This window comes from Neoarius graeffei, chromosome 28 (genome assembly GCF_027579695.1).
Source record: "Neoarius graeffei isolate fNeoGra1 chromosome 28, fNeoGra1.pri, whole genome shotgun sequence".
Lineage (NCBI taxonomy): Eukaryota > Metazoa > Chordata > Actinopteri > Siluriformes > Ariidae > Neoarius > Neoarius graeffei.
This window is the reverse complement of record NC_083596.1, coordinates 45,614,368-45,642,307: the sequence shown is the minus strand read 5'-3', so window position 1 is coordinate 45,642,307 and position 27,940 is coordinate 45,614,368. Positions and strand designations below refer to the sequence as shown.

Genomic DNA, 27,940 nt, shown 5'->3' with positions numbered 1-27,940 from the left:
TGTTTCTTTCGCTTCTCTTGTTTAGTCTCTTTTTTGTTTGTTCCCTGTTCTGCTCTATTTGGTCCTTTTTCTGTTCATTTTGTTTGTTTGGTCCTTCCAGTCTGTTTTGTTTTCTTTCATTTTTTGTTTTGTTGTGATAATTCTCTTCTGTTTCTTTCTCTTCTCTTGTTTAGTCTCTTTTTTGTTTGTTCCCTGTTCTGCTCTATTTGTTTTCTGCTCTTTTTGGTCCTTTTTCTGTTTGTTTTGTTTGTTTGGTCCTTCCAGTCTGTTTTGTTTTCTTTTTTTTTGTTTTGTTGTGATAATTGAGCTACGACTAAAACCAGAGATTTACACTACAGCAAACGGTAAAACTCTGGTGGAGGATGAACTGCTGAACTTTATATATATATCAGCCCTGTGATGACCTGGCGACTTGTCCAGGGTGTACCCCGCCTTTCGCCCGTAGTCAGCTGGGATAGGCTCCAGGGTCCGTGTATCATCCGATCATTCAAGTATTCCATTCAATCTGGAAAACGAAAAAAAAAAAAAACCCACTCAATATTTCGTCTCATCTCATCTCATTATCTCTAGCCGCTTTATCCTTCTACAGGGTTGCAGGCAAGCTGGAGCCTATCCCAGCTGACTACGGGCGAAAGGCAGGGTACACCCTGGACAAGTCGCCAGGTCATCACAGGGCTGACACATAGACACAGACAACCATTCACACTCACATTCACACCTACGGTCAATTTAGAGTCACCAGTTAACCTAACCTGCATGTCTTTGGACTGTGGGGGAAACCGGAGCTCAATATTTCGTTTTCCTGTTTTTCTGTATGACCAAAAAATGAGGGATTGGTGTTTGTTTTCCTTTTTCCAACTCAAAACAGAACAAATAATAAACAGAGAAACCCAAACGAAATAATAACTCTAATTTACGATTATTGATTTTCTCTATTCCCCACGCTACATTAGCCTTCCCATGATCCTCAGCGACAGTTGAATGATCAGATGATACACGGACCCTCCAGCTTGCCTGCGACCCTGTAGAACAGGATAAAGCGGCTAGAGATAATGAGATGAGATTGTTTTGGTCCTTCCAGTCTGTTTTGTTTTATTTCATTTCTTTTTATTTTGTTGTGGTAATTATCTTCCGTTTCTTTCTCTCTTGGTTCGTCTGCTTTTTCTGTTTTGTTTATTATTTGTTCTTCTGTTCTTTTTGTGTTATATTTTATTGTTCCTGTTTCCATTCTGTTCTCTGCTATGTTTGTGCTTCTGTGATTTTCTTTCCTGTTTTGCTTTATTCTGTGTGTTCAGTTTGTATATATTTATGTGTTATCAGGTCGTGTACGTGCAGCTGGTCATATTCTGAAACGCTCCTGGCTGTTGGCCACGCCCATGGCCGCACGCGCTCGCCCGCAACTTCCTTTGACTTTGATTCGAAGATCGCTTCCTTCTGGCGCGCGCTGCCACTCCAGCGCCTTTCTGAAGTGAAACCGCGGACGCGTCCGAACACGCGGGGGGCTCTCGCGGTGTGCTGAGTGATGAGGGAGGAGAACCTCTCGAGATGATCTCAGTCCTGTTTTCAGCAGCAGAATGACACCGGGGATTTTCGCGCGCGCGAGTTTGCGGTGCGAGCTTCCCTGATTTACTGACCGGAGATCAAAGTGCAGAGACGCGCGCGCGCGGGGACGGTGCTGGCGGATCAGCGGCACGCGCACTCAATCTCCACAATACCGACCAACCGGGGAGACATGAACGGGACAGGTGAGTATTCATTCTCTCTCTCTCTCTCTCTCTCTGGGATCTTCCTCTTATTGCCTCACTTTTTCTTTCACTGTCTCTTTTTCACTCTTCTTGCCTCACTTTGCTTCTGTCACAGACTGCTTCCTTTCCCCCTTCTCTTTCCGTCTCACTTATGGGCAGAAAGTCCTCAGGAAACTTTTAATCTAAAGGAAAAATATTTACAAAGAATATACACTACCGTTCAAAAGTTTGGGGTCACCCAGACAATTTTGTGTTTTCCATGAAAAGTCACACTTTTATTTCCCACCATAAGTTGTAAAATGAATAGAAAATAGAGTCGAGACATTTTTCTGGCCATTTTGAGCATTTAATCGACCCCACAAATTAACGTGATGCTCCAGAAACTCAATCTGCTCAAAGGAAGGTCAGTTTTATAGCTTCTCTAAAGAGCTCAACTGTTTTCAGCTGTGCTAACATGATTGTACAAGGGTTTTCTAATCATCCATTAGCCTTCTGAGGCAATGAGCAAACACATTGTACCATTAGAACACTGGAGTGAGAGTTGCTGGAAATGGGCCTCTATACACCTATGGAGATATTGCACCAAAAACCAGACATTTGCAGCTAGAATAGTCATTTACCACATTAGCAATGTATAGAGTGGATTTCTGATTAGTTTAAAGTGATCTTCATTGAAAAGAACAGTGCTTTTCTTTCAAAAATAAGGACATTTCAAAGTGACCCCAAACTTTTGAACGGTAGTGTAAACAAAATTCATATACAGGCCCCAGGGAGGTCCCTGGGGGGCACAACATCCACCCAACCCCTCCCTCAATGCCTTTCACGTTACATTTATCAACACAAACTCTAGACAGATCTTCACTAAACTTGGCATGTTGGTACAGGAGAAAGCCACGGTTTGGCAGAACTCAGAAATTCCATATTTGGGTCCTAGGGGGTCCCCGGTGGGCCTCTGGGTGGTGGTTGTTTGGATTTTTGTCTTGGGTTAACATCACCATTTCTTGACGGATCTTTACCAAATTTGACATGGAAGTCTGGGGGCAACCCAGAATGTTGCAAAACCTGGGCAACTTGCTAGTATAATATAAGAGGAATAGAATAAACCTTCAGGTCACGAAGAACCAAAGAACGGCCGAGAAACCCTTTTTTTCTTCCAACAAAGAAGTACACATACAAATGGAACCGTTCAGTATTTCAGTAAATGTGAGTGCAGTGTGTCACGACATGGTATCTGATGTATTGCCTAACATCATGCTGAAATGCATTGCACAAGATGAGAAGGTCAATCACGCTGGCAAATATGATAAGATACCAGGGCAGAGGTCTGTCCAGTGACTCAACCGCACTCTGAAGTGACATGCACGAGTATGAATCAGATTTAATTAGTAATAGTTCAGGTGAAATGTTTATTTATATTTTTGCACTGTTTTCTCTTATAGTAGTGTAACCCCTTTTCCCAGAGTGTTTTAATCTACACTCATTTAAAACAAACAGGATCCTGGGTTTCCAGCTGGTGATGGTGAATTGACTGGATTTCCCGTCTACCATTAAAGTTAGCAGATTTAATATCAGAATTAGAATAGCTAAGTATTGTATGAATTTAGTAAGTAACTAGCGCGGTGCCTCCACTGAAGAAATAAAGTTTTTACCAGGGGTCCCTGGCAGAAACCATGTAAAGCTTCAGAATTTATGTACAATAAAAACAGTAAATGTAAAGAGTAGTTCTTATTACCAGGAAGTGTCAGTTAAACTACAGTAAGGCAATGCCACACTTCAGATAAATTTTAACAAATGGGTGACATTTTACCTTATGTTCATAATGAAATAGTGTACGAATGTATAAATAAAAATGTGTGTGTAAAATGCATGCAAATGTATGTAAAGAAAATATAGTTGACTAAATATGAAATAAAAATAAGAAGTCTCAATTCACTTCCGTCACCTTCGTACACAACTGTATAATGAACTAAAATAGATCACAAATCCTCTGACAGTACCCCTATTCCACCACTATGCTGAGTGGCGCTATTCATCCATCCATCCATCCACATCCATCATCTGTAGCTGCTTATCCTGTTCTACAGGGTCGCAGGCAAGCTGGAGCCTATCCCAGCTGACTATGGGCGAGAGGCGGGGTACACCCTGGACAAGTCACCAGATCATCACAGAGACAAACAATCATTCACACTTACATTCACACCTACGGTCAGTTTAGAGCCACCAATTAACCTAACCTGCATGCCTTTGGACTGTGGGAGAAACCGGAGCACTCAGAGGAAACTGGGGAGAACATGCAAACTCCACACAGAAAGGCCCTCGCCGGCCACTGGGCTCGAACCCAGGACCTTCTTGCTGTGAGGCGACAGTGCTAACCACTACACCACCGTGCTGCCCGCACTATTAATCCCACTAATGGAAAGGAACAAAAGAAAAATACCCTTTAAAAAAGGTTAAGTGATGAAGTGACAATTGAACACTGTTTTCAATGTAAACAGTCAATAATACTCAGTCAGAATCAGTTCAATATGTCTCTATGAAATTATAATGGCAAACTTGCAAAAAAAAAAACCAAAACGTAGGGGCCCATTAAATGTTGGTGCACATGAGAAAAATAATCCACAGTGCAGGTTCCAATGGCAAATGAAATCCGACTGAAACAAAAATAAAGTTCACTCACGCTGTTACCATGCTTGGTGGATGAATTGGCAGTTGAGTTTCAAACAAGCTACTCACGAACTCGGTAGTCCAGGATGCATGGCAAGCAAGACGATGGCAATGGAGGCTAGTTCCCTGTAGCAGCAGGCAGTCCAGATGACAATAAGCCTTTGACAAGCGAGCTGTTCTTCCAAACGTGGCTTCGCTAGCTTTATCAGAGTTAGTGTTCACTTAGTGTGATGTCTTGTTGCAATGAAGAAAGTTCAAAACTCGACACTTTTCTTGCTGTTACAACATGCGCTACAACACTCGATACATTCGCAAATACAGGAAAAGAGCCGTGAAAATGATTAGCTTGGTAGCCCACTTTTAAACTTAACAGATGAAAGCAAACACTCTGGAGCCTATCACTACAAACACTTGTTAACATTTGAGCCAGTAGCTTATTAGCTGTACTCAGTCTCCAAAAATGTTAAATAAGCCTCTCTTTACAAACTTAGCTGCTCCAGCTCCTAGCTCTACATCCGTGAACTTTGTAGCTCAAACGTATACTCCCCTTCCCTCCTCTGTGTAGTAGGTAGCAGCAGATTCGACGTTAATCATCCCTAAATTCTAATTGGCCCGATATACATCACTACTTCTAAACTCACACAGGATTGGTTACAACATCAAGTTTTTTTTTTTTGTTTGTTTGTTTATTTGTTTTTAGACATTCCAGTGGGAAACATCCATCATGTCCAAATAAAAGAAACCAATGCATTGTGGTAATTGCAGTCATTTTCCGTAAATATAGTGTAATTAATTTACATAAAATTATTAACATAGTAAAGGCTAAATCATTGCTATTTTAAAAGGGACTTACAGTACAAATGTAGTTGCTTGTGTTGAATGTCTGATGTATAGGGCGAATGTTGATTAGACTTGAGTAAGTAACATGAGTAGAGGAAGACCTTTTGTTTTGCATGGTGCAAAATGCACGTCATAGTTAAAGACATTATTTGGGGAATCAAAATCAAATCAAAGTCCTTTCCATGCCATCAAGGCACATTGGGCAGCGCTGATCTCCCTTTCTATAGTCCTCAGCCTCTTGCTTATTCTTATTCTAGGGTTATAGGGTTATATTGGGGGGGCTGGTCCTTTGGTAACTGTTGCCCCTTTTCCATCAAAGCAGTTCCAGGGCTGGTTCGGGGCCAGTGCTTAGTTTGGAACCGGGTTTTCTGTTTCCACTGACAAAGAACTGGCTCTGGGGCCAGAAAAAACGGTTCCAGGCTAGCACAACTCTTTGCTGGGCCACAGGAAAGAACCGCTTCCGTCAGCGGGGGGGCGGAGTTGTTAAGACCAACAACAATAACAAGACCACGAAAGATCGCCATTTTTAAGCGACGAGAAGCAGCAGCTGTACAAACATGAAGTCATCCATTATTATTATTGTTGTTGTTGTTGCTGCTGCTTCTTCCGTGTTGTTTTTGCTTCGATATTCGTGCCAAGGTTTATGCAAACGTAGCGACGTAACTGACGTATACAACGATGTAATGACGTGGCTTCCCTTAGCACCGCGAGCTATGGAAAAGCAAACTGGTTCTCAGCTGGCTCGCAAGTTGAACGAGTTGTGAACCAGCACCAGCACTGGCCCCGAACCAGCCCTGGAACTGATTTGGTGGAAAAGGGGTATTGTGAGAGTTTGATTCCCTACTCACATCTGTATTGCAGTGTACCTTGCCAGATGGCAGTAGGTACAGTTTTTATGATGGACTTTGGTATGACTCAACTGGGAGTAGAACTCACAAGCTCCCAGTAGAGAGGCAGACATGCTAACTACTCGGCCAACTTTTTGGTATTATTTGGGGAAACCATGGCTGAAAGGTTAGAGCAGCAGCTTTGGGACCAAAAGGTCACCGGTTTGATTCTGTGGACCAGTAGGAATGGCTGAAGTGCCCTTGAGCAAGCCTCCTAACCCCTAAGCTGCTCTGGGTATGTTTTACGTTTCTCTGGATAAGAGCGTCTGCTAAATCCCAGTAATGTAATGTTTGGTTCAGTGATACTATTTGTACATAAACTGTTTCAGAAAGTAAAAGAATAAGTTCATTTAACATTGGACACAATGTTGCTGCTGTAAACACAGTCCGGTGTCTGATGGTTGCATGGAGTGAAAAATGCAATTTCCACCTTTAAACCTACTACTATGGGCAGCATGGTGGTGCAGTGGTTAGAACTGTTGCCTCACAGCAAGAAGGTTCCGGCTTCAAACCTCAGTCGATGAGGGGCCTTCCTGTGTGGAGTTTGCATGTTCTGAAACCCTGTGTCTGTGTGGGTTTCCTCCGGGTGCTCCGGTTTCCCCCACAATCCAAAGACATGCAGTTAGGTTAACTAGCTACTCTAAATTGTCCATTGATGAAGCTTGGAGAGGGATGGGCTCCACCAAGTTTAAATGTGGGTTTCCTCCGGGTGCTCCGGTTTCCCCCACAATCCAAAGACATGCAGTTAGGTTAACTAGCTACTCTAAATTGTCCATTGATGAAGCTTGGACTGCACAGACACACCAATGATGGACTGTTAAAATATCATCAGTGGTGCCCTTATAGCCCTTGCTGGCTATGGGGAGAAGACTACTACTACAGATTTTATCCCGTTATTATAGATATCAGTGTGTCATACAGTCTCAGAAACCACACGAGCAAATATGACATTACTTACCAACTCAAGAGGAAGACCCAAGATGGGTTGGGTAATCAACTAATGGGACAATTATGTAATGTTGATTTGTTTCCCAACTATGTCTTTAAACATGAAAACCCAGTGTGTCAAATATTAGAATACATGGTCACTTAGTGAATAGTAGGATGCTTATGGGACTGGAATTTTTTGAAGACAGTTTATGACTCATTCATGGAGCTTCATCAGTCCTGACATATGACTCGGCTGCTTATGTTTGGATTCCTTTTGTGTTTAACCCTTTGGTGCTGGACCCTTTAAACATCATTCCTCCAGGAACAATGATGTAATGGTTGCTATGACAAAATAAATATACCTTGAAAACAAAACAACAAAAAAGTTGTCTTACAATACTTATTTAAAATGGTACAGAGCATGATGGGTCTCCTGAAGTCCAACCTCAAGCTGTTTTTGTTTGTATAGGCATTGGTGGAAATGGGGGGATTTGGGGCAGGCACCAAAGAGTTAATTTTTCTCTCTTTCTCTTTCAGTTGCTGCAGCTGATGAGATAGAGGAGAACGGAGAGAAATCATGGTGGAAATTGTTTATTGAGGACATCAGTGTCTTACAGCTGGTGCTGAGCTTCTTGCTTATGGGTGAGATACAGTATTCATGCCTGCAATACACATTTGATGGAATGCTGTTCTCGGAAATGAAGAAAACAACAACAGCAAGGTGGTGTGATACGGCCCAACAAGCAATAGATTTCATGCTACCAACCTGAAGCTGATTATTCACTTCTAACACATTTTATTTCTGTTATGGCTCATTTATGTTCCCATTACTTATGAAAATAAACATGTCCATTTTAAATGATGTAGCTATCACTTCCAAAATAATTCCATGTGAACTTTGTTTGTATAGATGTTTAGAAATACATCCACTAAGAGGGCAGCTTGGAGTCAAATATTTCTGGCAACAACGAACATGGTGACGGTGGAGGAGGTCGTAATTATTAGGTATTATAACGGAATCCAGGGACACATGTCTGCCCGGGGGCATTTTGAGTTATTGACAGATTCAGAAAGTACAGTTTCTAAGCTTTCCAATGATGCCTTCCATGTGGAGATCTGACAATATTTGAAGAATGTGTGGCCTTTTGAAAGTGTATACCTCTTAAAACAGAAAAGGGAGAAAATTGCCCTCAAAGTTTTCCATCTCAGCTACTCTGGGTGTAGGGCGGGCACATAATGGTGCTCATTTGCATGATATTAAGGAAAGCTCTACCCCCTACGAGCTAGCACGATGCTACTTTCATGTAAACAAAGATCACCACGTCAATTTTCCTTCCATGCAAAGTATGCCCAAAACAATTATGAAGTACAAAAATAAGTCCTAAAGTATACTTTAACGTTTTGTGGTTGAAAAATTACTCACACCATAAGAAAGAAAGATAGCACGATGATGACACAACTAACACAACGCTAGTTTCATGTAACCAAACCACAACACTCTCCGTCACATGCAAAAATAACCACACAGCCTTAGATTAATAAACTTACCCCATCAGAAAGAGAAACGTCGCCTTGCACACACCAATGCCTCCGATGGAATGCAGTCCTAGAACACTTCCTTTTGGTTGCGTTTTTTTTGCTAGAAATGGTTATCTCCGATGTAAATACCGTGTGTCTGTTTGCTTCGCGGTGTTTCAGCTCCTCTGCGCTCTGTTTAGCTTGCTCATTCCATAGTGAAATCACATGCCTGTATGCAGCTAAAGTAGCCACGAGCTCAGCTCGTATCATACAGCTGATTGGCGAAAAAAAAAAAAAAGACTTAAATCATCATGTGAATGGCCCATATGGTAATTTACCCACACCCCCCAGCAGGCTACAGTCCTGACAAAAATGAGACAATTTGCAACAAAAAATGTATGCTTTTCCAACAAAACAATCTATTACCTGAAATACTGATTGCATTCTTCAAGATCTCAACTTGCACATTATGGAAAAAAACGCTTCTTTTGCGATTATCTCGGATTCGTTTCGCCAGACATGTGTCCCTGGATTCGGTGAGGTGTCTTAGGTCCACGTACACTCACCGGCCACTTTATTAGGTACACCTGTCCAACTGCTCGTTAACACTTAATTTCTAATCAGCCAATCACATGGCGGCAACTCCGTGCATTTAGGCATGTAGACATGGTCAAGACAATCTCCTGCAGTTCAAACCGAGCATCAGTATGGGGAAGAAAGGTGATTTGAGTGACTTTGAACGTGGCATGGTTGTTGGTGCCAGAAGGGCTGGTCTGAGTATTTCAGAAACTGCTGATCTACTGGGATTTTCACGCACAACCATCTCTAGGGTTTACAGAGAATGGTCCGAAAAAGAAAAAATATCCAGTGAGTGGCAGTTCTGTGGGCGGAAATGCCTTGTTGATGCCAGAGGTCAGAGGAGAATGGCCAGACTGGTTCGAGCTGATAGAAAGGCAACAGTGACTCAAATAACCACCCGTTACAACCAAGGTAGGCAGAAGAGCATCTCTGAACGCACAGTACGTTGAACTTTGAGGCAGATGGGCTACAGCAGCAGAAGACCACGCCGGGTGCCACTCCTTTCAGCTAAGAACAGGAAACTGAGGCTACAATTTGCACAAGCTCATCGAAATTGGACAATAGAAGATTGGAAAAACGTTGCCTGGTCTGATGAGTCTCAATTTCTGCTGCGACATTTGAATGGTAGGGTCAGAATTTGGCGTCAACAACATGAAAGCATGGATCCATCCTGCCTTGTATCAACGGTTCAGGCTGGTGGTGGTGGTGTAATGGTGTGGGGAATATTTTCTTGGCACTCTTTGGGCCCCTTGGTACCAATTGAGCATCGTTGCAACGCCACAGCCTACCTGAGTATTGTTGCTGACCATGTCCATCCCTTTATGACCACAATGTACCCAACTTCTGATGGCTACTTTCAGCAGGATAATGCGCCATGTCATAAAGCTGGAATCATCTCAGACTGGTTTCTTGAACATGACAATGAGTTCACTGTACTCAAATGGCCTCCACAGTCACGAGATCTCAATCCAATAGAGCATCTTTGGGATGTGGTGGAACGGGAGATTCGCATCATGGATGTGCAGCCGACAAATCTGCGCCAACTGTGTGATGCCATCATGTCAATATGGACCAAACTCTCTGAGGAATGCTTCCAGCACCTTGTTGAATCTATGCCACGAAGAATTGAGGCAGTTCTGAAGGCAAAAGGGGGTCCAACCCATTACTAGCATGGTGTACCTAATAAAGTGGCCGGTGAGTGTATAATGTACGTGGTCAGAAAAAGGCAAAAGTGAAGTAACATCAAGTCGTATAAACTCGACTCAAAACTTTCCGCCATTTTTAAAATTTCTTTATCATGTCTTATTTGAACTATTGGCTACACTACCCCTATGATTTCCCATGGTATTGGTCCATTTCGTCCGTATCTCTTAGCTTTCAGAAAATGTGCACGAATAAGGATGAAATGAACGCAAAGTACGGAAAGACGTCTCGGTCCGTTTCTGTATCCAAATTTAATGTTGGACATAGCAAATGAGCCGTTACACCACAGCAATTTGCCAAAGATTACATTCTTTATTTATTAATAAACAGCACTTCACACTTTTTTTTATCCATTTGTAGTTGCGTTTCAGGTCATGAAGCAAGTTAGTTCCTGTTATCACTTACGATATAGCAGCTATAAACATCTAGCTCCTCACCAGCATCTCTTTTTTTCTTTCTTGGAAAAAAAAAACAAGCTAAAAGAAAACACAACACGTTTTAATATGCACCTTATGGCTTGCACTGTTCTCAGAGTTGATCTTATAGAAAAGTAATCAACTTCTGACTCATTGAGAATTCACCAGTGCTGTGGAAAAAAACTGATAATAGCGGGAATGAAAATGGCTAATGAAGGCAAGGCTGTGTTCCAGTATTGTTTTGAACATGTCCTTATTAATGTTCGCTTAAAAGAATCTCTCTATATTAAAGTGAAACCGCCAGCATTTTTTCAGTCGAATCTGAAGTCTGTGTGATTTCTCCAAATTCTCCTATAATAGTTACTCAGGTGGATGTTGGACACATCCCAAACTTTTCAAATGTGTAATTATATATAATAGAAATTCAGTCATTACACTCTTTTCATGATGATGAGACAGACATGAGAAAACCCATTGAACAATATATTAGATGGGATTCTAGATACGTCTACTTGGACATAGCCAATTAGCTCCTCTATCTGTACTGCTGATGGGACTATTTTTTTTTATTTAATATGGGGGATATTTAGCAAGCTACCTTCCTGAGCTATGGCTAGTCAGGAAAGCTAGTGGCTCACAGCTAATCATCTATTTGCAAATACAGCTGACTGAAGAATTCTTGAATTGTTTCTCAAATAGCCTTTTACTGAGTGTAGCAGTAACTGCCGAGTAATCTTCCCTTTCGTTCTTTTCTCAGTACAGGAGAACATCCAAACTTTTTGTCCATGCTAATTCCAAATACACCACGTGTGTTAGAGTTATCTTAGAAGAAAAAAAAAGAAAAGCTGAGCAATGAATTATCTACTATTTCAAAATGCCATCATGTGTTTAATTTCAGTTGTATGTAGCCACCTAGCTACTCCATTTGTTCAACTAATGTTATTTTTCTTTTTTAAAAAATTGAACATGCTGGCTAGTTAGCAAGCTGCCTAATTAGCATGCTAGGCTAGTTACTGTTGCAAAAGGACTTTCTTTGTTGTTTGAAGGAAGTAGACTGGACAAATATTAAAACAGAATTGCTTTAGTTACATTGATTTCTTCTGTGGTTGAGTATGTTAGGAAAAATCTCTGCAATGCTGTGATGTACTGTAATGAAGGCAAGTCGAGAAAGGCGTGTTGAAAATGGCGTTGGAATGCAGTTCTGGTATTTATTTATTTTTTTTTTGTGTGTGTAGGTGTGTCAGGTCTGGTGTTGATGCTGTATCTGATGTTTACTTCACTGTGGCCGATTCCTGTTCTGTACTTCACCTGGCAGATGCTTGACTGGGACAAGCCTGAGACAGGTTCACCCCCCCCCACACACACACACACGAAATGGCAGCATGCACTGTTTTACTGTATCACCGTCTGACACACACGCCTCTATGAGTCAGGACATTCTCACACTTCTACTTCATCACTGTTCACCGATGCATCCTGGGCTAAACATTCTCTGTGAGAATTGTCAGACTTTTCATAGAAGTGGATTTTTTTTGAACCAGATAACAACATTGGAACCTTGACTTGTTTTAAGCTAAAAGTTCACGAAATAAATAAAATGGCTGTTTGATATTCTCATACAATTTAGTTATAAGCTAATGTTCTCCCCGTGTCCGCGTGGGTTTCCTCCGGGTGCTCCGGTTTCCCCTACAGTCCAAAGACATGCAGGTTAGGTTAACTGGTGACTCTAAATTGACCGTAGGTGTGAATGTGAGTGTGAATGGTTGTCTGTGTCTGTGTCAGCCCTGTGATGACCTGGCGACTTGTCCAGGGTGTACCCCGCCTTTCGCCCGTAGTCAGCTGGGATAGGCTCCAGCTTGCCTGCGACCCTGTAGAAGGATAAAGCGGCTAGAGATAATGAGATGAGATTTTGTAATCAATGACATAAGTGGCAAAAAAAAAATTATAAAAATTAGACGAAAATGTAGCTTTGAAGAATATACTTGCCTAAATATTCCACTGATTTTGTTATAACAATAGCATCCATAGTTCATCTCATTTGTTTATTTTTTTTTGTTTCAAGTTAATGTCAAAACTAGTCTAATATAAGCCACATTCATTTTTCAAAAATCATGAATACGAGCAGAAATCAATGATTCAGTAATATTAGATATATACATATGTACAGCAAATACTGGAGATATTTGATTTAAACCTTTCTCTTTTTGAAAGGTTTCACTGCAAAGGAATTTAATGCTCTTTTCTGGGGTGCATCTTTCCTCCAGTTTTCTCTGCTTTTGTTTCTCTGATCTTTCCTTCTGCTTTTCTGATGTTCCTGCAGTGCTCTGAATTAAGTTCAACGCATTAGAAACAAAAGCACGAACGGAGTTAAAACATGTTTTCTAGCAAATGGGCGCAGCCATATTGTTTTCTTGTTCTATTGCGTACAGTCTCGTGGACCGGTATTTACATCAATTTAACTTCCGAGTGTTCCCGAATGTCAACGAGAACAAACGAAGCCGACGAAAACATCGCTAAACAAGCAAACCAAATCAGAACGTATTCTGCTGGTCATTTTACTTAAACATATTTTTAATGGATATGCAAGAGATTTAAAAAAAAACAACAACACTTTCGCTAGAAAATAGCAGAATTCCGCTAAATAGCGGACGTCTGGGATCCCTGATATCATCATCGTTGCCTCAATCCCAATCATTATTTTCTATTAGTATAAATATGCAGGTGATTATAGAAAATCGCACATGCTGATTGGTCAATAAATTAGGACTATTTCTCGATGATCACCTCGAGTGACTCAGCAAAATGGCGGCCAATCACGTCGTCTCTGTAAGTGAGGAAGAATTACAAACGATGAAAGAAAATGCTGTTCCTAAAAGCACTAAAGATGCTACAAAGTTTGGTCTAAAACTATTCAAAGGGAAGGTGGAATTGTGATTTAGTTTATCGATTTCGAAAAGTATTTTTGTGACTTGGCGAAGATAAGTAACACAAGTCCACGCCGCACCTTTATTACATTTGCATGCAGCTTTTGAAGTTTGAAATAAATTATTATTTTGAAATAATCACCTGTGTATTTATACTAAAAAATTATCTGCTTCAGGCTCAGTGAATAATAACCTCAACTTCATTTTGATTATTATTCACCGATATTCACTTCGCCTTCAGTGAATAGTTGTAAAATATTGTGATGCGCCGTTGAGCTTTTACTCTTATTTCCTCCTAGTTTTCACATGCACATCTATTTTGAATATATGGTTGGTACATTTATTGAACAATTCATATGAGATTATTCAAAGCTTTTTTTTTTAATTTACATTTTTAATCTAGGTTTTCAAGATTGAAGTGATCTTATTCTTTTGGAATTTTTTTCCCAACTGTTTATTTCTGCTTCGAAGTTATCTAAGACTAAGATTATTGCCGATGACTTAAAATAGCAAATTAGAAATCACTCAAAAAAAAAAATCCGTACAAATTACCATACTGATTGCATCTTTGTCTTTTAACCAGGTGGTAGAAGAACTGACTTTGTGAGAAACTGGCGAGTGTGGAAACACTTGAAAGACTACTTCCCTGTAAAGGTAATCTTGACCTGGCCTCCATTTTCATTGTTCTTCTTAACCCCTGCCTTTGAGCTGTTTCAGGTAGGAGACGATCACCACTATAGTGACTATTATTGTACTTCATTATTCAAGTGTTCGAAGTTTCATTAGCCCTGAGAGATCCAGGATTTTCAGTCAACATAACTGTAGATAGGGAAAAAACAAAGGAAAAAATTACTGTTGCTAAAACATAACATTTCATTTGCTGAATTTTGTTAATTGTTTCAGGAACCTACTAGCTGTTTAGCTAGTACTAGCTACTGTTACTAGCTAATTAGCATGCTCTAAAGCAACCCATTATGACTTTATGCGCATCACGCAAATAGAAAGGAAACTCTACATGCTCTAACCTTGTGATGGGCATGACCCCTTGTGTAATCTCGTTCTTTCTTCTGATCTTTCAGTTGGTAAAGACGGCGGAGCTGAGTTCCAGTAAGAACTATATTCTGGGTTGCCACCCGCATGGCATCATGAGCATAGGCGCCGTCTCCTGCTTCACGACAAAGGCTGGCGGGTTTGAGCAAGTGTTCCCGGGAATGCGCTCCTCTGTGGCCATTCTCGCTGGCCTGTTCCGGTTACCGATCTTCAGAGAGTACGCCATGCTTGCAGGTCAGTGCGTGTGTGCATGCTAGAATTCAAATGTGGGTCACATTGTTTATTGTGAAAAGCGCTATACAAATAAACTTGACACATTAGGGGGATGATAGTATAGTGTGATAAGGAAATTAGAATTCATTGAATTCCTTTTATTAGTCAAAACGACACTGCCTGGCTAAAAAAAGTCGCCGTTTGGATTTAAATAAGCAAATCTATGAGAGCCTTTGAATGGATAATTACTGCAGTGATTAATATTTCAGCTGGCAACAATTCTTTTAACCCGAACTGATGCAGTGAGTAGCTTCTCATTTCTTAAACAACCACGTCGGAAAATGTATCCCGTGCTCATGGAAAAGATGTTACTGCATTTCCGAAGGGTCAAATTGTTGGCCTGTATCAAGTAAAGAAAACAATTAAGGAGATTACTGAAATGGCTGGAACTGGGTTAAGAACTGTACAACACATTATTAAAACCTGGAAGAATAATTACTGTGTGAAACCATCATATTTTTGCCACATTACTGCATCTTTAACTGCATTATTATTCTGGTATGGAAACCACAAGCATGAGTACAAAACCTGAAAGCTGGGAGAAAGTGTTCAAGCAAAGCACATGCAGCAAATTTTATTACACTTTATTAAAATTGTATTAGTTACTTCCTGTGTGCAGTCGTTTTACTTTTCAATAAACACTGGTTTCATAAATGGTATAAGTTTATGAGCTTACTTTAACACGAAGGCACGTTAAAGGATATGGGACATGGATTTTTTTTCTGGGCATAATTATGTATAAAGGACATAAGAAATGGCATCTAAATCACTGCAGGGCGTCAAAAATGTGAAAATCACCACATTATTCAAGTTTTTTTATACATCAGCGTAAAACAAGGATTCGTTAATGAGCTAGGTGGTCACGTGACCCGTGACGTAACAAAAACTTTCCAAGGAGCCAGCGCTTGGGAATCTAATGTAAACAGGTTACCGAAATGGACACCATCGAGTCGACAGTGATATTCCCGATGTTTCACAGAGATGTGAAGTTAGACCTTATCAATTCGAACCGATAGCTGGAAATTCACATGAACATGGATCTTGTATTTACTCTGACGGGTCAGATGATTCTGAGAGTGAGGGTTCATTCAGTCCCCATGAAACTGAAAGCGGTCGGCTCGATAACACAGTAAACGATAGATAAAATTACATAAAATAAATGGGGAAGAAAAATAATAAGAATTAAACAATAGTAGAAATAAAATATAGAATAATAAAATGAAATAAAAGTTCAAAAACTCTTCTACAACTTCACCACAACTCTTCGATTCGGTACGTAAACAAAGAAGGACAGATATAAGAGTAAATGAGTCAGAATTATGATAATCAATAATTGATACACCCAAAATTATAATACTAATCCTTACTTCGGCTTTCAGACGCTTAGCGAATGCACCTCGTGGTGGCCGTAGCACTTCGGGTTTGACTCCGCCGTCTTGTTCCTGAATTGGGACGTTGGGAACGGCTCCATCTTTAAGTAGCCTCTTAAATTTGGCTTGGCAATTAATTTCGTTCAGTACCTGAGTATTAAAGTTGAAAGAATCCTCTGTGAAATGGTCCAAACACAGTTTGTGGGAAACAGTAGGTGCAAAGTTTTTTCTACGGCAGTAGTGAGCCCACACTTTCCTCAGCTTCGGGTCCTTGGGGAATGCAAAAAAACTTACTCCACGGCATTTCTCATTGGAATTATTGCAACCATAAGCAGCACAATACACCATGATGTTCAATGTACGTTAAAGACTATAAAAACAATTTTCTTGTCATCCACTTCTCCATTCATCTACCCGCTTGTGCTGTGCCCGAAAGTTTTTGTGACGTATGATCACGTGACAGCGGCTCTTCCGGTTGTAGAAAATGCATATCGGAGCTCGAGCAGAAATGCCATATAATCATCACAAATATAACGATTTTGCTGAATTTAATAGATGATTTTGTATTTGTTGATGCAATTAATTCATATTTTTAATGGAAAGAAACTGATATAGCATGCATTTCTGTTTCATGTCCCATATCCTTTAAGGAATACAAAGAAAAAAATTTAAAAAATGGAAATTCCACCAAGACTCTAAGAAATTCTCTCTCTCTCTCTCAGGCCTGTTGCCGGTCAGTAAGGAGAGTCTGGAGTACATGTTGAGTCGAACCGGTGTGGGTAACGCTGTGGTCATCATCATCGGAGGTGCCGAGGAGTCACTGGCTTCTTCTCCTGGAGTGAACACCTTGGTCATAAAGCAGAGGAAAGGCTTTGTGCGTCTCGCTCTGGAAAACGGGTGAGAAAAGGAGAGCTAAATTACACAAATTGAGTAACTTTTTAAAGGCCAGATGTGAAATCCAAATCATAAAGAAACTGCAATCACTTTAAATGGATGTTACAGCGATGACTCATACCTGAGACAATTATCAAATTTTTGCATCTGGAAAACGTCGTCTACCTGGTTCACAAATCTTTGTAGCGTGCTGTTACAAAATACTGTATGTAACAATTATTCCACTCAATATCGTCGTACATGAGCTGATAGCCAATGAGGCGTGTAGCACCAAGTTGGCTATAAGCCATGTACGACGATATTGAGTGGAATAACTGTTGTTTTATTCTATCCACATTCACTGGATTTTGAGAAACAGCATTTGTTATTTTCCGCAAATTCGATAAATAAAAACTTTATACAAAACGTCTGACAAAAATAATTTCCGCTTAGAATGTAAACAAACTGAAAAATAACAGTAGCAATTTGTGAAAAATGCTAGAATAATAATTCTTGAAAAATAAAAAAAAGATATGTTCTTACTATCAAATACTTTAATTCCATATTTTGTTGCTTTTTTGTATTTTTGGGGAGTTTTGTTTGCAAGTAGAGTTTATATTTCATCCTCAGTTGGTTCAACAACACGCGCCGCCATTTTGTTGTTGTTCTTCTTTAGGTTTTTTTTTTTTGGTGGTTGGCAAAACCAACAGTGCAGTACTGCCACCAACAGGGCTGGAGTGTGGAACAGGAGCTATTGGGGGAGAAAACTATATTCTTTTAGCTATTTCTGTTTCTTTTAAATACTTGATGCCACCATTTTGTTTTTCTCTACTCACGGTATGGACCCTTCCCACTCACGTGACCTTCGTAAACGCGACCGCCATTTTGGACATGAAGAAATAACGGTTTATGGCACAGACCCTTTCGGTTCTCGCTCATCTAGCTGCTACAATGACTGCTTAGACTATAACAATAATACCTAACACACATTTAAGTATCCGTCGTAAAGACGTGAAACTCGTCGAGTGACGAGTGTGTTCATTGATAAGCTAACACAATCTAAAAGTAGACATACCATCACACTGCCCTGGCGCTGTGTACAGTTTACCTTCTATGGTTTGTGCACTCACTATTTGCCATTACTTTCTCCAACCCAGTGTTCGAACTATGCCGATATTTTCGGGGGGTCCCTTTTTTTCCCTTGGGGGTGTGTGTGCTTGCGCTTGTCTCAGAGCGCGGATCTCCAAACACATGAGAAGCCTATCTTACGCACATATCACACGGACTCCACACACGCATTGCGTCTGAAGTCATAACTCATCAGGGGAAATCGTGTCCGCATTGGCATGTTCAAAAAACAACCTCGCGTCAACAATGATACCACACGCAAGAAAAAAAACAGTCAGGCTACTCAACACATCTGATCCACAGCAGCACCAAGGCATCACTGGAAATCATGTCAACAACCAATCTTCCATTTCAACACGCGTCAACAAACAAATGGCACCACAAACATGAACGAATCGGTCAGGCTACCGATTCCAAACCCACAGCAGACGAATAATTAAATGCATCTTACCTTAAAGCAGAATCGACCACAAAGGAAGTGTGTTGGCACTGTTGGCACACTTCCTTTCTACTAGTTTGTGTCCCCAACCTGGCAGCAGCAGTCGTTGTCATATCGGTTTATTTTATCTTTGATGTAAACACAACACTTCGGATATGCAAATGCTTCCCGTTACACACGATTGCTATGTCAATAAACATCATTTTGCCAATATTTTAGAGACCATCCATCTTCTCCGTCGGGCAGCACCTGTCGGGATCCGATAAAATGATAAATCTTGCCTTGTGTGTTGATGGTTACTACATCCAGGTGCACAACAATATAATGGCATGATGGAAGTCTTGCTGAAAGTAAAAACTTTCTTTGACGGCTATATTCCTTTCGATGCTTCGCCGTCGTTCCTCGTTGTTGGCTGTGGTAGACTACTGGTAGTTCATGTCCAAAATGGCAGCTGCATTTGTCGTGACGTCACGTGGGATGGGTCAATATGAGCTGATAGCCTAGTAGTAGAGTAGCCAATCAGAGCGTGCGATTGCTCATATCCACTGAATGTGAATAGAATAAAACCTCCTGATCAGTGTCCTACTGGTATGCCACCACACCTCTAGTGCCAAATTGACCAGAATGCCATTAGTTACTATGAGCGCTAATGAAATGGCATGTTTGAATATCACTGAGATATAGCCAGGAACTGTTACTTTCAGTTTCTTGCATTAGAAAACCTCTTGCTATTTAATGCCAACTTTTCAATGTTTACAACTTATTCTTCATCTGATCAGTTATCCCCTCAATGGTTATTTGCGGTAAGCAAGGAATAAAACACTTGGGGGTGAACTGTTACCGGAAGATAATCATCAGTGTAGTGGTGTGATGAGGCCTGACAGACACACAAAAAAGCAAAGTTACTGTTATCACCCAGACGTTGACATCACGACATGAAGTGTTTAATTCAAATTATACAATCTGAATAATTTTACAACAACTACAATTTTTTGCTGAGTCATAACTACCACTTATTCTCCGAAGATGAAGTGAATATTGGTGAATAATAACAGAAAGTCGAGGTTATTATTCACTGAGCCTGAGGCAGATAATTGTTTTAGTATAAATACACAGGTGATTATTTAAAAAATGTTAAAACTTTGAAATAAATTATTTTTAAAAGCAGCATGCAAATATAATAATGGTGCAGCACAGACTTGTCATTTATGCATGCGATTCACATAAACTACTTTGCTTTGAAATCGATAAAATAAATCGCATTTCCACCTTACCTTTGAATAGTTTTAGACCAAACTTCATAGCATCTTTAGTGCTTTTAGGAACAGCATTTTCTTTCATAATTTGTAATTCTTCCTCACTTACGGTAACGACGCCCTTGGCCACCATTTTGCCAAGTCGCTTGAGGTGATTATCGAGAAATAGTCCGAATCTCTCGACCAATCAGCACGTATGATTTCCTATAATCACCTCTGTATTTATACTAATAGTTTTTATCCATGTATGTACAACATACATTTACTGTTGTGGAATCTCAGTGAAACTGGTTAGTTACTGAAATCGCATGTTACAGCAGCTGTAGACTTTCACTCAAGCAAAATAAAAAAAGCTACTTTAAAAAATTTACAGCGCAAGATGTGTTTCATGACCCCATCCCATTGGCTAATTGCATTTCTATAATAGCACACCCCCACATGTTTTATTCATTACATATTTTTAGCAGTAGCATGTGAATACTTCTACTGTACACGGAATACTTCTTCTGTCCTCAGGGCTGACCTGGTTCCAGTATACTCGTTCGGAGAGAACGAGCTCTTCCCGCAGGTGCTGCTGTCCGAGGGCAGCATAGGCCGCAGGCTTCAGGCTCTGTTTAAGCAGGTGATGGGTTTTGCACCATGTCTCTTCACTGGGGGGCGCTGGCTGCTCCTGCCTCACAGGAGACCCATTACTACTGTGGGTGAGTGAGGCTTATTTTTTTATATCAAGTTTGGATATGGGGCGGCACGGTGGTGTAGTGGTTAGCGCTGTCGCCTCACAGCAAGAAGGTCCGGGTTCGAGCCCCGTGGCTGGCGAGGGCCTTTCTGTGTGGTTTGCATGTTCTCCCCGTGTCCGTGTGGGTTTCCTCCGGGTGCTCTGGTTTCCCCCACAGTCCAAAGACATGCAGGTTAGGTTAACTGGTGACTCTAAATTGACCGTAGGTGTGAATGTGAGTGCGAATGGCTGTCTGTGTCTACAGTGCCTTGAAAAAGTATTCATAGCCCTTGAACGTTCACATTTTTCCACCTTACAACCACGAAGTTAAAAGTTTTTTTTATTGAAATTTTATGTGATAGACCAACACAGGGTAGCACATAATTGTGAAGTGAAACGAAAATGATAAATGGTCTTCAAAATTTTAAACAAAAATCTGAAAAATGTGGTGTGCATTAGTATTCAGCCCCCTGTCCTCTGATACCTCTAAATATAATCCAGTGCAATCAATTGCCTTCAGAAGTCATCTAATTAGTTAATAGAGTCCTACTGTGTGTAATTTACTCTCAGCATAAATACACTTGTTCTGTGAAGGCCTCAGTGGTTTGTTAGAGAACACTGAAGAACAAACAGCATCATGAAGACCAAAGAACTCGCCAGACAGGCCAGGGATAAAGTTCTGGAGAAGTTTAAAGCAGGGTTAGGTTATAAAAAAAATATCCCAAGCTCTGAACATCTCAAGAAGCACTGTTCAATCCATCATTCAAAAATGGAAAAAGTATGGCACAACTGCAAACCTACCAAGACATGGCCGTCCACCTAAACTGACAGAGCGAGCAAGGAGAGCACTGGTCAGAGAAGCAGCCAAGAGGCCCATGATCACTCTGGAGGAGCTGCAGAAATCCACAGCTCAGGTGGGAGAATCTGTGCACAGGACAACTATAAGTCGTACACTCCACAAATCTGGCCTTTTTGGAAGAGGGGCAAGAAGAAAGCCATTGTTGAAAGACAGGCATAAGAAGTCCTGTTTGCAGTTTGTCAGAAGCCATGTAGGGGACACAGCAAACATGTGGAAGAAGGTGCTTTGGTCAGATGAGACTAAAGTTGAACTTTTTGGCCTAAATGCAAAGCGCTATGTGTGGCGGAAAACTAACACTGCGCATCACCCTGCACACACCATCTCCACTGTGAAACATGGTGGTGGCAGCATCATGCTATGGGGATGCTTTTCTTCAGCAGGGACAGGGAAGCTGGTCAGAGTTGATGGGAAGATGGATGGAGCTAAATACAGGGCAATCCTGGAAGAAAACCTGTTGGAGGCTGCAAAAGACTTGAGACTGGGAAGGAGATTCACCTTCCAGCAAGACAATGACCCTGAACATACAGCCAGAGCTACAATGGAATGATTTAGATCAAAGAATATTCATGTGTTAGAATGGCCCAGTCAAAGTCCAGACCTAAATCCCATTGAGCATCTGTGGCAAGACTTGAAAATTGCTGTTCACAGACGCTCTCCATCCAATCTGGCTGAGCTTGAGCTATTTTGCAAAGAAGAATGGGCAAAAATTTCAGTGTCTAGATGTGCAAAGCTGGTAGAGACATACCACAAAAGACTTGCAGCTGTAATTGCAGCAAAAGGTGGCTCTACAAAGTATTGACGCAGGGGGGCTGAATACTAATGCACATCACATTTTTCAGATTGTTATTTGTTTAAAATTTTGAAGACCATTTATCATTTTCGTTTCACTTCACAATTATGTGCTACTCTGTGTTGGTCTATCACATAAAATCTCAATAAAAAAACTTTTAAGTTCGTGGTTGTAAGGTGGAAAAATGTAAAAAAGTTCAAGGGGTATGAATACTTTTGCAAGGCACTGTATGTGTCAGCCCTGTGATGACCTGGCGACTTGTCCAGGGTGTACCCGGCCTTTCGCCCGTAGTCAGCTGGGATAGGCTCCAGCTTGCCTGCGACCCTGTAGAACAGGATAAAGCGGCTAGAGATAATGAGATGAAATGAGAAGTTTGGATACGTTGACACAGAGATGTTCCTCTTCCACATTATGGCATCAATATTAATTTTCTCTTGTCCGTTTTACTAAACGGAAAGCTGAAGCACTGTTCGGATGCAATTCATATACACGCCTTAGTTACATCTCACACTGCTTATTGTAACTCTATCCTCTCTAGTCCTCATCATTTCTTAAACTTCAGCTGCCTGTATCATTACTAGAACTCCTTCAGTAGAACACATTACTCCTGTCCTCCAGCAGCTTCACTGGCTTCCTGTTAAATACTGTATCGACTACAAGATTCTGCTTCTCACTTTTAAGGCACTTCATAACCAAACACCTCCGTATCTCTCTGACTTACTTGACATCTGCACACCTTCTCGTTACTCTTAGATCTTGTTACACCTCCAGCTCGTTTGAAAACCATGGGGTTTACTTCACTCATGTCACCCCCTCACCTCACTACTGGAACTCTCTTCCTCATGACATTTGTAATATTGATTCTCTTCCAACCTTTAAATCCTGCCTTAAGACACACATTTTCAAGCTTGCCTATTTTGTCTGACTTTTACAATTTCATTTTTGTACTTTAGGCTTTGTATGTTGATTTTTATTGAGTATTGTAAGGTGTTCTTGAGGGCCTTGAAAGGTGCCTATAAACAAAATGCATCATCATCATCTCCTCCTCCTCATCCGACCGACAGGCAGTAAGCTTATGCCATCATGTGTGGTCCGTCTGGCGTCGTCCACATTTCACGAAAATCGCTGCTTCTCTCTCAGTTCTTCACTGATTTTGATTATTTTTGGCAGGAAGGTAGGCCTGCCTGGGGTGCATGTAGCTTCTACCCAAAGTTGCAATTCATAATGAAGATATGGAGTAATTAAACCCTAACAAGCAGTTTCCATACAAATCGCTTCTTCTCGGTCAATTCTCTACTGTTTTGGATTCTTTTTTGGCAAATAGGTTGATGTTCCTAGGGTGTATATAGCTTGCAACATTTATTGTACAAGGTGGCCCAATTTAGATCATTCCTTCTGGACTAGACAGGGCCGGAGTGAGCTACGCCATCATTGTCATTGACGATCTCGTTATTAATTTGTTTTCCTGTGTCTGTTCGGTAACATTGCTGGAGGACATCTGATTTCAATTCAATTCCCAACATGGGATAAGTGCTCTCTGGATAAATCACAGAGATGGGCATGTCTTCACTATGTAGTTCTGTGAGTAGCTACTACATACCGTAAATTTTCATAAATTAAGGCAATCTGTTGTTGGGATTGTGGCTGTGCAAGTTGTATTGATCATTAGTGGGCCATAATATTCACATAAAAGCTAAGCTTGTGCTAGGAACTAAACTTAACTAAAATCCTTGGATGCACAGGTTCTCAGACAATCTTTTATACAATATTTGGTTTCATTTTGGGTTTGGTGGAAGATTATGTTTCCTCGATTGTCTCTACGATCATGCTGGGTTTTTTTTTCATTGTATAAAAGATAAAACACGTAATCTTCCCACATGTACGCATACAGTCGGGGGGGGGGGGGGTGTGTGTGTGAAAAACACTCTATTGACAAGACTAAAATCCCAGATAGACTCTGGTAAAAACTGTATTATCAACTTACCCAAATAAAACTAATCCAGTCCGAATAGAGCTTAAGACAGCTTTGTAGCACTTACTGTTTTTTTCCTCTACCTCCAGCACGTGTTGGACAGTTGTTTTAAAAAGCACTGCTGTCTGTGATGCATTAGATAAAGACTTAATTGTTCTCTCTTGCTCTCTCTTAGTTGGAAGCCCCATCTCTGTGCCTCATGTATGCAATCCATCCGCGCAGCAAGTGGACCACTATCACAAGCTGTACATAGAGTCTCTGTCCAAACTCTTCCACACACACAAAACGAGCTGTGGACTGGCCGACACACACCAACTACACATCATCTAAACAGTACACACGAACAGTTCTACAGATTTCAGTTCATAGCATTCAGTGGTCTCATGGCTATATTTTATAAATGGTACGATAGTGTTTACTTTTACAACATGTATTACTTTACCTCCTATTACTAATTAATTTACTCTTGAAATCAGATTACATCTTCTAAAATTGAATTATGCTAGTCACGAAAGCAGTATGAATAGAAACTAGCTCCAGGGAAATGTGAAATTTTAAACGCTAATTTTGTTTACTAAAAATTCACACATTCGTATTTATCTTGAATTAATGTGTTTAAAAATGGCTGAAAGTTGCTAGATCTATACTGAAAAACAGGGCAGTCTGACTTATGAATTTGTGGATTATAATTTTTTTTTTAAAATGTATTTCTCGGTAACCGTTTTAGATTAATGTGAACATGGCTTAAATGTGCTGGATTAATGTAAATAATTACTCACTGGTACACTACCGTTCAAAAGTTTGGGGTCACTTTGAAATGTCGTTATTTTTGAAAGAAAAGCACTGTTTTTTTCAATGAAGATCACTTTAAACTAATCAGAAATCCACTCTATAGACCCTTTTCAGTCACGTGACCTTCGTAAACGCGACCACCATTTTGGACATGTAGCGGACTTCGGCTCGAATTGGTTTGAATGCGAGGAAGGCGACAAACGGAGAACATACAAGAAAAAGGAGCGAGATGCAGAAAACAACTTCGCTATCCAGCGACGTAGGGCATTTACAGGGTGAGCAGAGGGAGAAATAACAACAGTAACGACACATTAGCAACGCCGTACAGAAATAACGGTTTATGGCACAGACCCTTTCGGTTCTCGCTCATCTAGCTGCTACAATGACTGCTTAGACTGCAACAATAATACCTAACACACATTTAAGTATCCGTCGTAAAGACGTGAAACTCGTCGAGTGACGAGTGTGTTCATTGATAAGCTAACACAATCTAAAAGTAGACATACCATCACACTGCCCTGGCGCTGTGTACAGTTTACCTTCTATGGTTTGTGCACTCACTATTTGCCATTACTTTCTCCAACCGTTGTTACAGATTACAGGGAACGGCCTGGATTTAAGAGACAAATACATGCTCCTATTGTTTTGAACACTTATTTGTAGGCAGTGCTTTAATTTGTAAAGTGGGAGGTCCCGGAGCGCAGAGGATGAGCGGCTCCGGTGCGGAAAAAAAGGGGGCGCGGCGCTGCGCTTCTGGGCATGTTTTGTAATAACACTGCAAATTAAGTTCATCTGCAGATATTTTGTGGATGTCGTTTCATGAGAGAAATCACCAACAAGGCAGATATCAAAATCAGACATTAACACTAAATAAACTTGCATTTTTTTATTTAAATTATTTGGGTTTTTTTTTTTTTGTTACATAGTCAAGAGAGGTGTCGGATCACTGGATCCAGTGTAAATAGCTGCCGGAGCCAACGCCCGAGGTTCCGGAGCGCGCTCCGGCTTGCTCCCCCTCAAATTAAGCGCTGTTTGTAGGACACTGCCTCTGATCTGTCCTACAGTCTACCAACAGCAAAGGAACACAATGCTAGCTAATGTCGTTAGCTAATAGCTACTACAGAAGAACAAAGAGGTTACAATGGGTTATTTTAGCCTATTTGGTTACACACTCGCCGGCACAGAATGTTAACAGCAATGTAATGCCTTTTCTGGCTAATTTTATTCGTCTTACCTCCAACAAAGTGGTCACTACACAAGCGCTGGTATGCCTAGGGCTGCCAATCTGTTAATTTTTTTTAATGGCCGCTATCCATCTTCTCCGTCGGGATCCGATAAAATGATAAACCTTGCCTTGTGTGTTGATGGTTAGTACATCCAGGTGCACAACAATATAGTGGCATGATGGAAGTCTTGCTGAAAATAAACACTTTCTTTGCTGCCGTTCCTCAATGTTGGCTGTGGTAAACTACTGGTAGTACATGTCCAAAATGGCGGCTGCGTTTGTCGTGACGTCACGTGAAAAGGGTCCATACATTGCTAATGTGGTAAATGACTATTCTAGCTGCAAATGTCTGGTTTTTGGTGCAATATCTCCATAGGTGTATAGAGGCCCATTTCCAGCAACTCTCACTCCAGTGTTCTAATGGTACAATGTGTTTGCTCATTGCCTCAGAAGGCTAATGGATGATTAGAAAACCCTTGTACAATCATGTTAGCACAGCTGAAAACAGTTTAGCTCTTTAGAGAAGCTATAAAACTGACCTTCCTTTGAGCAGATTGAGTTTCTGGAGCATCACATTAATTTGTGGGGTCGATTAAATGCTCAAAATGGCCAGAAAAATGTCTTGACTATATTTTCTATTCATTTTACAACTTATGGTGGGAAATAAAAGTGTGACTTTCCATGGAAAACACAAATTGTCTGGGTGACCCCAAACTTTTGAACGGTAGTGTATGTACAGTGTGGCGACATTCAGTATATAAAAACAGTATAAATGTAATATGAAAAATATGAACTATGAATTGTTCATTGTCGCAAGATTGAGATCAGAAGCTGTCGCTCTTGTGCTCTGTATTAAGGACATGGTTTAAATTCCATAGACTGAGCTCTGAGAACTGATTGAGATGTGCACGAAAATAAAATTTGTTTTTATTTTAAAATGTTTAAAAGTTCAATTATGCTCGTGTGTGGGAACACCAGTGAATTGCTATGACTTACACAAAATAAAAGACTCTAGAAACATGTTTGTCTTACCATGATCACTCAGGCACATGCCTACACTGACCTGTTAATTCAGGAGTCTCAGTTTTGTGGGCGAACAGAAAGGAATAACCTGCGGTTCTGGTCGTAGTGGTGAGGAAAAAAAGTAGACGTGCTGCTCATCTTTATACACTGACAGTCAATGAAAATTTTATTCATAAGCTATGAAATCGTGTACTAGAAGCTTACAGATCAATATACTGACATTTAACTCGAGATGAATAAACAAAAAATCACAACTGTTGTGAGCTTTGATAATGTACAGTCCGAACAAAATGGATACCCTGTAATTGGAAAGTTGCAGCTTCAGTACCGAGTATTGTCCCCACCAATAGCAATACAAGCCGTCAGTCTGCGACGCATACTGCGTATCAAACGGCGAATCCTGTCTTGTGGAATGGCCTGCCACTCCTTTTGAAGAGCCTGGATCAGTTGACCTCTGTTCATGGGACGA

At 40.7% G+C, this 27,940-nt stretch overlaps 1 protein-coding gene across 1 annotated transcript; it reads left to right on the top strand.

The window, feature by feature from the left end:
• Positions 1 to 1,424: 1,424 nt before the first annotated feature.
• On the top strand, positions 1,425 to 27,468 carry mogat3b (monoacylglycerol O-acyltransferase 3b). Its single transcript, XM_060912532.1, has 8 exons — positions 1,425 to 1,745; positions 7,604 to 7,708; positions 12,018 to 12,125; positions 14,290 to 14,360; positions 14,786 to 14,990; positions 17,122 to 17,296; positions 20,612 to 20,796; positions 24,607 to 27,468. The coding sequence occupies exons 1-8, from the start codon at positions 1,733 to 1,735 to the stop codon at positions 24,759 to 24,761; spliced, it is 1,017 nt and encodes a 338-aa protein (XP_060768515.1). The 5' UTR covers positions 1,425 to 1,732; the 3' UTR covers positions 24,762 to 27,468.
• Positions 27,469 to 27,940: the final 472 nt, after the last annotated feature.